Here is a 14020-nt window from a genome sequence, read left to right as displayed (position 1 = left end):
ATAGTTGGCCCAATAAGATCTGTCACATTATCTACATTATATTAATAATTAAGACTATTGATTTGTACTGCAGCAGTGTCCAAAGGGCCTAGTCAAGATCAGGGCCCTTTATGCTAGGTGCTTTTGAAATTTGGAGTGTACAATCCACTTTTTGCCAGGTATAGTTTAGGGCTGTTTGGTGCATGCTGTGTGGAGGAGACTAGAAAGATTGTCTATATCACTGACTCCTAATGGGCTTGTCTATAGGCAGACAAAATCAGTACAATGGTGGTGATAAAAACCAAACGTAGAACAAAACAAACAGCAAGAACAAAACAAAGCAAAATGCTCAAGTGTTGTTTCTCTTTCCCCCCCTCACCTAGATGGCAGGCCTGGAAGTTGGGAAGAAGATATTTGCCATTAATGGTGACCTAGTTTTTTTGAGACCCTTCAATGAAGTGGATTGCTTCCTGAAAGCATGCTTAAACAGCAGAAGGCCCCTCAGGGTACTCGTGAGCACAAAACCAAGGGAGTAAGTTGTGCTTCCTGTTTTGGGAATTTAAAAAAAGATAACTCAAGTGAATTCTAGAAGGCAAATGTCTAGGTAGTAAACAGGAAAGACAGCATTGATTTAATGTTACTGCATTATTGGAATAAGGTGTACTATTGCTGAAAGGTTATTTAAATTGCTTAAATGGCCCATATACACTTATCTGAGCATGCAAAAGTATTGTTCTTGAATAATAAAATGATTGATAAAATATCAACATGCCAGGCCCCACATCTAATCAATCTGCTTTAAGTTTATCTGTATAACATTTATCTGCCAACAACAGCAAAGGGAAAACATCAGTCACTTTTTACGTTCAAGTCTGTCATTTTAAATACACATAGAATACAAATATAAATGAAGTTTCTCTGAATATATAGGCAATTTTGACCCACTTAGCTGACATTCTGTTTTTAACAAAATTCCTCTGTCTGGGAACTATGTCCTGACCTCACCTGGGTTAGACGCAATGATCTAAGCAGTGTTTTGCATTTCTGTTCTGGTTCTACAAATAAAGTACATAGGATTAAAAAGTAACCCCTCAAGATCTTTATTAACAGTTGGACTCTTCACAATATAATGTTTTTGACAATTCTTACGTGACTGGCATCCCCTTTATGTAAAAGAAGTATGGAGTGCCTGTTTACTGTGCAACTTCTTCAGTTCTTTTCATCTACGCCTAAGCCTTAAATACATGTGTTCAATAGAAACAGAGGAATGAAAGGCCTGATTTAATCGTTACTTACATCACATAGGTCCATTAAATTTAATGGAGTTACTCCTACTTTACACTAGTCTAAGAGAGCAGAGAATCAGGCCCAAAATTACACTAAGGACTAGATTGCGACTTAGACTACGTGGCTGCACAGAACAGGGGGAATCAGAATCACCCTCCCCCTTACACACATGCACAGGCTAACCGTAGTGTCGGTCTGCACTGGAAGAAAAGAGAATTGTCCTCCCATCCACATCTGTGAGCAGGAGGGGCATCTTGGCACTGGGATGTCGCAGCTAATAAAAACCCACACAAAATAAAAGGGAAAGCAAAGAAAGAATTGTGTCCTAGAGGAGTGGCTCTCTGGATGTACTCTTGGGATGATGCATTTTACATACTACCTTTTGTTGGGGCTGTGTCTGAAGGCACAATGTACCCCTATATCTTTGTAATTATGTGTGTATGTATGTATGTATGTATTTAGGGTTTGTGTTAACCTTTGGTTTTTTCCCTTTTGTTTTTTGTTTTAAAAAATGTATTTATTGCTTCCCTTTCCTGGCACAGTCTGCAAGGTAAAGGCCTCTCTATTAAGAACCAAATTTAAAGTGCAATATACTATATACAGCAAATATAATAAACAGCTTTTTCATTAAGTTTTCATCAGGCTTCTGTCCAATATTTAAGGGTTCATATATGAAAGCAGTTTCCTGCATTCCTGGATACCCTATCTCTAAGACAACTTTATCCAGTGACTAGTGAGGGAAGACTATAGGATTGATAACTGTTTGTCTTAGCATGTGTTATGAATGTTCTCAAGAATGAGTTGTGGGATGGTTAATTGCAAAATTTACCAATCTCTGCTAAAACAGTGCTCTAGGGAGAGGCTTGATCCTGAATTCCTAATTCAGGAAAAAACTCCAGTTGAAGACAGTGGAACTACTTGTGAACAAAAGCTTCAGGATTGAGTCCCATATTGGTAAAATTAGAAAAACTTAACATTTACAGGCTGGTTGGTGCACTGGGTCAGCACTTTGGCCTTCACCTGTGTAGACCTAAGTGAAAATGAATATGTCTCAGCTTTTGTCCACAACACAAAGCCAACTTAAACTAATGAGTACTACAAGACTTGGGTCTTACATAGTTTCCCCCAGAGTATGTGTATGAAGTAGGGAGAGATGCTTATATAATGCATTTTATGTGGAAATTTTACAAAGTGAGACCATTGAGTTTTCTCCAGCTTTAGTTAATATCCAACAGTCTTTAAAAATCTGTTTGTAAAATAAGTCAGTTTTTAGAGAGACGCCTGGGCTGCAAAAAGTTTTGGATTCAGGCTCTGCCTATAATTGTCTCCAAGTGCCAATCATATTCTCAGCTTCCCCTGCTATAAACAAGAAGCGAAGTAATGAAGCTGGTTTATACTCAACGAAGTACTTTTTTTTTTTTTACAATATTGTATGAATGTATTTTAAAATTACATTTATCTCTTTCCAATTCTCAAAATTATTATTATTGTTTATTACCATAGTGCCTAAGGGTACATCTACACAGCCCACAGCAGCAAACCACCCAGCCTAGGTCGACAGATTCGGTCTTATGGAGCTCTCACTAGTTGGGCTGGAGCTTGGGCTCTGAAGCCTAAGGAGAGTACATTTTTTTCACTAGAATTTGCTGATTCATCAAAATTGAAATGTTCTCCAGAAGCAGTTCTATTCTGACAAAGTTCCAGCAGAACCTTGCCAGGTTTCCCAGCTCCTTGGCAGCCTGTCTGATGGACTTTTGGGAAGCTGAGAACTTCGGAGCTCTGGATTCCAGGCTCTCGGCTCCTCAGCAGCCTGGGCTCCCAAAGCATCTACAGTCCACAGCTCCCTAGGAGCCCAGCCGTCACTGTATTCAGGAGTTGAGGATCTCAGGGCTACCAAGGTCTGTGGCTCTGTGGCAGTCCACCAAGTGGACTACCTGTGAGCTGGGGACTCCAGTGCCTGTACCTCTGCCCAGAATTTTGAAATTATTGGTTTTCATTCCAAATTGGAACAAAACCAATTTGAAATATTGAAATTTTCCATGAAATGGAATTCCTTTCTCATAACAGTTCAACTATTTAGTCTTACAGTCTCATCATGCTATTATCTCTGGGCCAAGTTTCAATGTCCTTACTGAATAAGAGCATCATGATCAGTCCTCTATCTTTTTTGCTCCTATTTGTACTTCTGTGACTTTCTCTGTAATTCATAGAACTGGATGGAAATTTTCATTAAAATTTGGCCTTTTCTTAAAAATGGAATTTTGGGGGAAAAGTTTTCAATTTTTCTGTATTTTTCAAATATTGTCTATAGGAACTTCAAATGAAAAAGTTTACCCTGTAGTCCTTACTGACACATTTTTCATTTTTTGATAGCATTATGAGGTAAATACAGCAAGATGTAAAACAGAAATGTCTGAAAACCAGGCCCCTTCAAAGTGTTTCATATGGGGTCAAAAAATAGATGAACCCCAAATCGGTAGACACTTTTGAAAATGTAGGCCTTAATCTCTATTTTACTGAGTTCTCTTTTTAAAAATGGAATAATATTCTCCTGCTTTCATGGGTATTGTGAAGGTAAAATCATTCTGTGTGTGAAATGCTTAGGTAGTCAGTGATGAGCACTATAGGACAGAATATAAATGAATAAATAGCTTTAGCCTAACCATCTTTCCTTTCCTTTAGCTCTTTGTATTTTTAAAAATTATGAGAAATAGCAGGGAGGAGTTTAAGCAGATTTTAACTACCTGTTACTTTTCCCACTGTGACCAATCTTTACTTTAAAGAACAAAATGTTAACATGTGATATTTGATCTTAAATCTCTGTTGGTATTAGGACAGTGAAGATCCCTGACTCTGCAGAGGGGCTTGGATTCCAAATCCGGGGCTTCGGTCCATCGGTTGTCCATGCTGTTGGGAGAGGTAAGAAACAGGAGCTGAATGGGACCATGGTAATCATTTGTCTAACATCTTATTAGGCCTGGTCGAGGTCGATCACACTTACAATTATAATTTCAGTTTACATATTCTTCCGTGTTGAGACAAACACCATTAACTCAAACTTCCTAATAAGATTTTTAATAGTTTTGAACCTTGAAAAATCTGCAGAATGTTATTTTGTTACAAGCATAACAAATGGTAAATAGGTAGTCATTGAAAATACTGTCTTATGAATAGGCTAGTATGGCTAAAATTTAGACTCTCTTTTTTGGTTTTTACAAATATTTAGATTAGTTCTTTAAGTAACACTTATATAGGTTTTAAGGTCAAATATCCTTTACAGATTCAGGAATAATTATGAAATGCAAAAATAATTGATCCAGAAAATGGCATTTGGAAGCAACCTTCTGAAGGCTACTTAGTTATTAAATTACACGTTTATGGTCTGACTCATTTGAAAACCCTCTTGAGAACATATGTGCAGTTTGGACAAATCCTTTCATACAGCTCTGGGCTCCAGTGACTTAGACCATTTTACTAACGACAGATGTTTGCTCTAAATAGTGTTTTATGTCCTTTCTGTGACATGATTGCCAAACATTTGCCAACTCTTTAACCCAATGTACTCTGGATTGCTGTTCTGATACTGATGAGGAGCAGAATTCTCTAATTCCCTATCTCTGACTATAGTAAAAAATCTGTTGTGTATTGTGAAATGCAGAGCTCATCAAAACCATATTTTTAGCCTGTGCTGTGGCAATTGACCCCCCTGTAACTGAGAAGCCTTAGGGTATGTCTACACTACGAAATTAGGTCGAATTTATAGAAGTCGTTTTTTTTTAGAAATCGGTTTTATATATTCGAGTGTGTGTGTCCCCACAGAAAATGCTCTAAGTGCATTAACTCGGCGGAGTGCTTCCACAGTACCGAGGCAAGCGTCGACTTCCGGAGTGTTGCACTGTGGGTAGCTATCCCACAGTTCCCGCAGTCTCCGCTGCCCATTGGAATTCTGGGTTGAGATCCCAATGCCTGATGGGGCTAAAACATTGTCGCGGGTGGTTCTGGGTACATGTCGTCAGGCCCCCCTTCCCTCCCTCCCTCCGTGAAAGAAAGGGCAGACTATCGTTTTGCGCCTTTTTTCCTGGGTTACCCGTGCAGACGCCATACCACGGCAAGCATGGAGCCCGTTCAGCTCACCGTCACCGTATGTCTCCTGGGTGCTGGCAGACGTGGTACTGCATTGCTACACAGCAGCAGCCACGCATTGCCTTATGGCAGCAGATGGTACAGTAGGACTGGTAGCCGTCATCGTCATGTCCGAGGTGCTCCTGGTCACCTCTGTGAGGTCGATCAGGAGCGCCTGGGCAGACATGGGCGCAGGGACTAAATTTGGAGTGACTTGATCAGGTCATTCTCTTTAGTCCTGCAGTCAGTCCTATTGAACCATCTTATGGTGAGCAGGCAGGCGATACGGATTGCTAGGAGTCCTCTTGTACCATCTTCTGCTGGGCAGGCAAGAGATGAGGATGGCTAGCAGTCCTATTGTACCATCTTCTGCCGAGCAGCCATGAGATGTGGATGGCATGCAGTCCTTCTGCACCATCTGCTGCCAGCCAAAGATGTAAAAGATAGCTGGAGTGTATCAAAACAAGAAATAGACCAGATTTGTTTTGTACTCATTTGCAACCCCGACCCCCCCCGACCCCCGTCTAGGGGACTCATTCCTCTAGGTCTCACTGCAGTCACTCACAGAGAAGGTACAGCGAGGTAAATCTAGCCATGTATCAATCAGAGGCCAGACCAACCTGCTTGTTCCAATAAGAACAATAACTTAGGTGCACCATTTCTTATTGGAACCCTCCGTGAAGTCCTGCCTGAAATACTCCTTGATGTAAAGCCACCCCCTTTGTTGATTTTAACTCCCTGTAAGCCAACCCTGTAAGCCATGTCATCAGTCGCCCCTCCCTGCGTCAGAGCAACGGCAGACAATCGTGCATCTGAGTTGAGAGTGCTGTCCAGAGCAGTCACAATGGAGCACTCTGGGGGGCCAATACCTGGAGGCCAATACCGTCGAATTGTGTCCACAGTACCCCAAATTCGACCCGGCAAGGCCTATTTAAGCGCTAATCCACTTGTCAGGGGTGGAGTAAGGAAATCGATTTTAAGAGCCCTTTAAGTCGAAATAAAGAGCTTCATCATGTGGACGGGTGCAGGTTTACATCGATTTAACACTGCTAAATTCGACCTAAAGTCCTAGTGTAGACCAGGGCTTAAACCAAGCAGTATGATTAAGTATGGCAAAGCAACCAGTTGAAAGAACCAGTCAGTTTTGGCCTGCGCTGTGTTTCCAGAAACCAGGTCTTCAAGACCAGAGAGTCTAATACTCACCAGTCTGTTAATTACTTCCACACCTGGGTCTCAGTTCAGCTGTCCATCCTTATTCATCAAAGCATTTAAGCAAATATTTTAGTTCCATTGATCTTGATAGCACATAAGCACATGCTTAAGTGAATTGCTGAACCAGGATTCACTTAAGCATATGCTTAAAAGTTTTCCTGAACTGGGACCATGGTTTTCTGGAGTCTGAATAACATTTCTGCAGTCTTGAAGGACATTATTTAATGGGATCTGTTTAAGCTTTGTCTCTAAATCCAGATATTTGTTGGAACCACATTAGCTGATTGTGGTGTGATTTCAAGACACTTCAGTAACTTAATTTAAAGTGCAGCTATAGTCTGTAAAAAGTGATTGTTAAAAATCATAGTATGGGATTCCAAATTTATTTTTTCAATGCATTCCTTATCGAATTCAGACAGTTTGCAAGTTAAAATATGATTTTTTTTATTTGCCAGCCCCTCAACTGTGCAGGAAGGCCCCAAATATTTTGTATCAGCCTGGGGGCAACATGTTCATTCTTCATTGGCATCTTTTGTTGACAATCTCAACAGAGGAGAAAGGAATAGAATATGCCTGGAGACCAAACTAACTTCAAACTCCAAGAGCCAGTCCCTCCAGAATAGGTTTGAGGCATGCTGGCAAGATATTTTACACTGCCACTACCTTTGCCATACTTGTTCAGTGGATAGAGCACTTTTTCAAGGTTATCACTCTACTATGGAAACAAATCACTGAAATGTATATTTTATTTTTTATTCAAAGAGTATTCTTCATTTTTATTCACAATGATTAAAGTTAATAAAATTTCCTATTCCAATAACCGTTGACTGTTTTTTGGTTTTTTTTTAAGCTGGAAGCTAGGCATTTTCCATTACACATGAAATGGTAAAGAGATTAAAATAGAACTGAATACACAGAAATGCCCTTGGACTTGGATTTTTCATGTACTGTTTGACAAGAAACTCCTTGTCTGCTTTAAGACTTACTTTGAATTACAGGGAGAGTTGTCAGAAAGCTTCTGATTTTTATTTATCAATAGGAAATTTGCTGTAATCAAAGAGCAAAGGTTTAGGACTCTGAATGGTTATAGTTATTTTCAAATTACAGATTTTTTTATCCTCTTTTACTACAAAAGTCAAATCTTCCCCAGCATTTTCAGCTAGGTGCCTGGGGAAATTTAGCAACAAACTGACCATGGCCTCAGTTGGTAGTGTTTAACAATTTTTCAGAATTTGTTTCACAATAGAATTTGACTATGAAATGAGGAATATTAAGGGGTTTTAAAAAAATAATTCTTACAGTAATTTAGTAATTACACACTAGAAGCTTAAAATTAAAATCTGTTTCCTTACTGAAATAACGTTTCCTTAATTGCATGTGCACACTGGTTTGTTATTGTTGGGTTATACATCAGTACTGGGCTGTTGACAATATGTTATTTTTAGTGAAATAGTGCATTACATCATATTATTTTTATAAGCTATTAAGTATTACATGAACTTTGCAATCAGACACAACAAAACCAACAGAGGATATCTTGTTCTGCAGTATTTTATCAGGTGAAATTTATTCTAAGACAATTACAATTAAATTGATATAGCTGAGGTTTGTGGTAGCTCTCTTTGAACAGTTTTTCAGTAAAATGTTCTACGGGATTATGATATGGTCCCCACACTGGGGATCCTCTAGCATGGAACCCTGAATCTTTGCAGAGTCTCATTGACTTCAGAACTCTATTGTACTAGCAATAGTCATGCAAGAATCAATAGTAGCAGATACTGAGGCAGAATGAAGCACTTGGACTGTATGTTTAAAAGGGGATCTTTTAGCATGGAATTTGGCAACTTTCACAATTGTTTTTAAAGGGACTGTGGCAGCTGCAGCAGGTCTCCACCCTGGACAGTGCATAATTAAAGTGAATGGAATTAACGTCAGCAAAGAGACTCATGCAAGTGTTATTGCCCACGTCACAGCCTGCAGGAAATATAGGCGTCCAATGCAGGTAGACAAGTTTACTGCTTATGCCCTCATTGCTCTACCCATTGTTTTTTTGGTTTTTTTTTGTTCTTTACATCCAGTTGCGGGGCGGGAGGGAGGAATAAAGGGGAGGTGGCTAATTAAAATATAAAAACTGATGAGATTACTTAATATTTATTGCTGACACTCAAGGTCTCTTTAAGTTCTGCTTCAAAAAACTAAGCTTTTAACTAAATAGTTTTCTCATGTTATCTTTTTAAAGGATTATTTCCAGCAGTATTATAGCTCTGTGCAGAAAACACCATGAAATATATTCTCATCTGGATGGAGTGGAGTTTATACAGCTAGCTGTGTGCTCATGAGAACATAGCACAAACAGTTGATCTTTTTCCTGACTTTTATTAACACTTAGCACGTACAGAGCAGAGTGAATATATCCTGTCTATAAAAGTTTCTCTACACTTCCATTACAGTGCAGTGTTAGAAATAAATATTATTTCAAGGATTCTGAGTTTCCTTTTTTTATATGAGCAAATAAATTATTCTTGCTTTTAGTTTAGAAAGAAAATTGAATGTCCACAGTAATTGTCACGATAAAACAAAACAGCTGGATTCGGTAATGTAATCTTTCCACGTTCTTGGAAATTCTTCATAAACTGCGAACCAGTTAATTAACTTCACAATGTCTTTCAGTGAGTGTTAAAATCCAATTAAAACTAAATGTGAAATCCTCCTCTCAGACTACTGAACAGATATGAGATACGCAGCAGAAATAGGGGGTTGTTTCAACTGCATCATGCAAATACTGCTTCATGAACATGTTTCTTTGGATTTCTTTGTGCTCCAGTACAGAATTGAAGCAGTTACATAACATGTGCAGACCGAGTGCAACAGATCTCTGAATTCTGGTCAAAAGGGGTAGTTTTACTCCCAGACACAGTAGCATGGATTCTTTTGCCCTAAACTGGCTAAATTCAACGGATAATAAGTACTTTATACCTGAGTGTTTCACAGATGTGGATTTGCTATGGAGGTGGGTGGGCATCCAGAAAAGGAGAACTTAAAAATTGCTTGTATGCCTAACATTAGGTGAACAATTACTGCAACTGGATATGAATTCCATTAAAAGTTGTTTGGTATATCACAAAATATATATTCTTCTTCCCACATATAGCATTTCCTGGTGTTTAAAGAAAAACTCATCTGGCTCAGAGCAGCATGCTGAAATTTCCAAAGATAACACAAATCTCTACAGTCTGAGGGCTGTGATATTTTGGTTGTTGGGTTTATTGTTTGAGTGCTGAGTGGTTCTGGTGGCCTGTGATATATAGGAGGTCAGCCCAAATGATCAGGCAGTCCTTTTATATAGCACTCTTGGAAAACCTGGGTAAGAATAATATGTTTTGGAATAGTCTTTTGTGTTAACTTTAGTGATCTTTCTAGTGTCTGATGCATCACACTGCAGTATTAGTGATTTACCTGGCTGGTAGTACTTCAGCACAGGAGCATCCATTATCATTTGTTTTAATAGTCAAATGCTTGCTGTTGGGGACCTTCCCAGTCCCTCTGAACATCCTGCCTTGTGAGCCAATGAATGGGTTTCAGCACTGTAGCCAGGTGTGGACAGAACATGGACAGAAAATATATCTTTCCTGTGCACCCTTTTCACATCCACTGGAGCTGGCATGTCTCTGACTACCTTGATCTTGTTGGGATCTGCTTTTGATCCCTCTGCTATGAGTAGATGTATATATATATTCTCATGCTGTCTGAGTCACACTTTTTCTGGGTTCAGTTTTATGTTCTTGTCTCTGCATTGCTGCAGAAACTTGTAGTTTTCTGTCATACTCTTGTTCAGCTTCCGTATCATTGCTCCCTTCACCTACAATGAGGATATCATCTGCAATTATTTTCACCCCAGGCAACCTTTCCAGTGCTTGGGTGAGTCTTCTCTGGAACATCTCTGGGGCTGGACTCATGCCCATCAGCTTGCACGGCCATCTGCAGTGACCAAATGATGTTGCAAAGGTTGCCAGCATACTGGACTCTTTATCCAGCCTTATGTGTCAAAACTCATCCATCACATTAGAGACTACAAAGATTCTAGCTTTGGAAAGTTCTACCAAGATGTCATCAATTGTGGGAAGTGGATAGGGACATCTATTTAATGCCTTCTTCAGTGGTTTAAGGTCTATGCAGATAAGTAATTTTCCTGACTGCTTCTTTACCATTGCCATGCTTCTTACGCAGCCTGTATTGGCCTTTACAGGTGCTATGATGTGCCTGCACTGCATACTTTCATGCTCCTTGACTACTGGATTACAAAGTACCACTGGAATTTTCCTTCATGGTAAACTCAAAGGTTCCACTGTTGGGTCTATTTCCCATTGAAGCTTTCCTTTGAGGCACCCATTGCCTTTGAAAACATACCTATATACTTCTAAAATTATCTCCATTGTCCATGGGATTTCCCTTTTTGCTTCTTGCACTCTAGCTATAAAATTCTGATGCTGCACCTGATCCAACCTGTGGCTGGTATGTGTATTGCCCAAGAGGGGTTGATGGTGTTTATCATCATCCACCACCACAAATTTCTGCTGTATCATCTGTTATTTTTTGGGTTAGTGATTGAGGTCACTTTTTCCTATGGACAGCATTAAGCTCGCATTGTATGTTATTAGATTGTGTCTGCTCTCTGTGAAAGGTATGTTTGATCATATTGCAGGAGGCCCCACTGTCCAGCTGAAATTGGACTATTAACACTCTTGCATTCATGGAGGTTGACATTGTCCTTTGCTGCTTTCCTGTCCCAACAGCCTGAACGTAATATGCTTTCAGACTCAAGGAGATAATAATGACGTTATCAACACTGTCTGATGTGCCATCTCCCTTTTATACATACCTGACTGAATTTTTCTGGGACTGTTCTCTGCTCTTGTACACATTACTAAAATGATTCAACTTGCCACATTCCTTGCAATGTTGTCCTAGTGCGGAGCACTTCTCATTGACCTGCTCATGCTGTCTTCCACAGTTAGTGCCCCTCATTATGTGTATGGAACCCTGGCTACTTGATCTCCTGTGTTCTTGACTGCATGTGGTTGTGGGGGTTTTGTGCCTCCTAGGGCTCTCATTCTTTCACTTGAGGCTTCCGCTCCCTGTCTGTTTAATGTGAGATCACCTTTCTGGAGCAGCCGCTCCTGCAGTATTTCTTGCAGGTGGTGATCCCAAGTGCCACAGACTGTCCCTTCCAAATCAGGAAGTCTGTCAAGTCTTCAAAATTGCACGAAGTAGCCAGTGTGCGTAAGGCAGAAATATAGGGATCTAGCCATTCCCCTTTGGCTTGGTCTCCAGTGAAAAATCTGTGTTGTGTCACAGTTTTGTTATGCTTTAGGGACGAATAGTTTCCCAGGGCTCCTAGGGCTGCTGTGAGGCTTGAGGCAGTGGTGTGCTTCCGAGGGGTGCAGATCTCTCTGCCGTGTTCCCCAATAAGGTAAAATAACAGTTTTACTTTACCACTGATGTTGTCCTCTTGCATGGCCAGGTCTGTGTCCTGCTCAAACTCCTCCTTCCACTGGGTCCATCTCTGGTCTAAGTTTGGATATGCAAAATCCAGGGCTCTTGGGGGCTTCAAACTGAGTTCCATGGCTCATGCTGCCACCTGCTGCACTGCAGAGAACTCACAGCTCAAATGCTGCCACCATGTTTCATTCACAAAAAGTGAAAACAAACGCAGGTTAAGTTGAACAAGTGGAACTTTAGTAAACCCTCTGCACTGCTCTGTCCATGTGGCTGAGTTGCTTCCTGCCTAACTCCACCCATTCCCTGTCTTCTTAGTGTCCCTTCAATAACAGCCCCATCCAAGGTATATGGCCCTCTGACTGCAGTTCCACTGATCATAATACAACATCTATTAGTTTCTTTGTTGGTGACACTAAATGTGACTTGACAGAAGATCCTGTAGAGTTTGTGCATGAGCTTTAGCTTACATTCATTATATAGCACTCTTGGAAAACCTTTTTAAGAATAGTATATTGTGGAATAGTCTTTTATGTTAACTTTTATGATCCTGCACTTTCAGCAAAAATAAATAGAAATAAGTTTCAGATAATGTTACTCCTTGTGATAGGCTGTCTAATGTCAGGTTAGGAATAATAAGGAACCTGTTCTGTGTCAGCCAGAATAAGGCACCTTTGAACCAACAACAGGTACTTAAATCTCAATTTAGATATGGGTATAGATACTGGCTGAATGCTGCCCATGTGTCTGAGCAGAGGAGACTTGTAAAATACTCTGTAGTCAAATCAGCAACATCTGGATCAGCCTGGGAAGCAGAATGGATTCAAAATTATTTCCTGTGGCCTGCTTGTGCACAACAAACTGCAAACAATCAAGAGAGCTCCTTGGGAAGATTTTGTCCAAAAGTTAAAACACAAAACGTTAAGCACTGACCTTTCCACTCCCCCCCCCCCCCCCCGTCCCATTCCTGTTGCTTTCCTCCAGTCTCTTCCTCCTCTATCTTTTTTTTATCCCCACCCTAACATGCTATGTCTGTGTAATATTGTCTGATTTTGTACTGTTCGGTCTTGCAGCTTTGACAAGTTGTAAAGTTGTGTAATTGAATAATTTTATTGGCTATCCTGTGAAATGTGCAGTATTTGGTAACATAAACAGCTGTATGTTGTTTACCTTTTTGTATTTTTTATTATTTCTTTATGGAAATTAATTAAAAAATCACAAAATCTTAAGTGAGATATAAATAGTTCAGAGTAAAAGGTAAAGAAGATTCAAATATGGATTTATCTAGAGAGAAAATATGTCTTAATCCTTCAGGATATTATACTAACCATTACTTTGCAGATGATTATAAAGGTAATGAATGTATATTGCACCTTAACCAAGCACAACCTGGTTTAACAGTTTGTTTAGAAGACATACTGAAGATTAACTATTGGCATCCTTGCTTAACTTTCATTTCATCCCACAATTTTCTCTTTACAGGCTGTGATTTCAGTTCAGTCACAATGCAGGATTATTTTTGTCATTTATTCTGCTATAGTAATTGGAAGGTGAGAGATTGATAGGTACATTGCATGTCAGCTATGGGGATGAGAAGGATGTTCGGCCTATTCCATATTTGATTAGCATCATACATTATTAAATACATTGAAATATTAATTTGAGCCCAAAGTATCTGATTATGCAGCCCCGCACTGCTGGATACAAGTAAGATCAAGTTTTGTGCAACACTTCTGAGGAAAAAACATATGGTCTGCATGGAATAGAGGCAATTCTATACTGAGTATAGGCATGAGGATTCCTACAGACACCTCCAGTGACGTTCTGTAGGTGCACATAATGGAAAGTGGGAGTGGGTTTAGAGGCAAGTGGATGTGTTCTGTCCCCATGGCTGGTGTTCGACAATCAATGCAAGCTCCAATAG

The 14020-nt window shown here is 39.8% G+C and overlaps 1 protein-coding gene across 1 annotated transcript in view; it reads left to right on the top strand.

The window, feature by feature from the left end:
• PREX2 (phosphatidylinositol-3,4,5-trisphosphate dependent Rac exchange factor 2) overlaps nucleotides 1–14020 on the top strand; it is a 289194-nt gene that overhangs the window by 148821 nt on the left and 126353 nt on the right. Inside the window, exons 18-20 of the mRNA XM_037892468.2 lie at nucleotides 363–511; nucleotides 4100–4185; nucleotides 8466–8602. Of these exons, the coding sequence (XP_037748396.1) occupies nucleotides 363–511; nucleotides 4100–4185; nucleotides 8466–8602 (372 nt within the window). The remainder of the gene's footprint in view (nucleotides 1–362; nucleotides 512–4099; nucleotides 4186–8465; nucleotides 8603–14020) is intronic.

This window comes from Chelonia mydas, chromosome 2, assembly GCF_015237465.2.
Source record: "Chelonia mydas isolate rCheMyd1 chromosome 2, rCheMyd1.pri.v2, whole genome shotgun sequence".
Lineage (NCBI taxonomy): Eukaryota > Metazoa > Chordata > Testudines > Cheloniidae > Chelonia > Chelonia mydas.
Note: the sequence above shows the minus strand (reverse complement) of the source record. Positions and strands in the feature narration are given on the sequence as shown.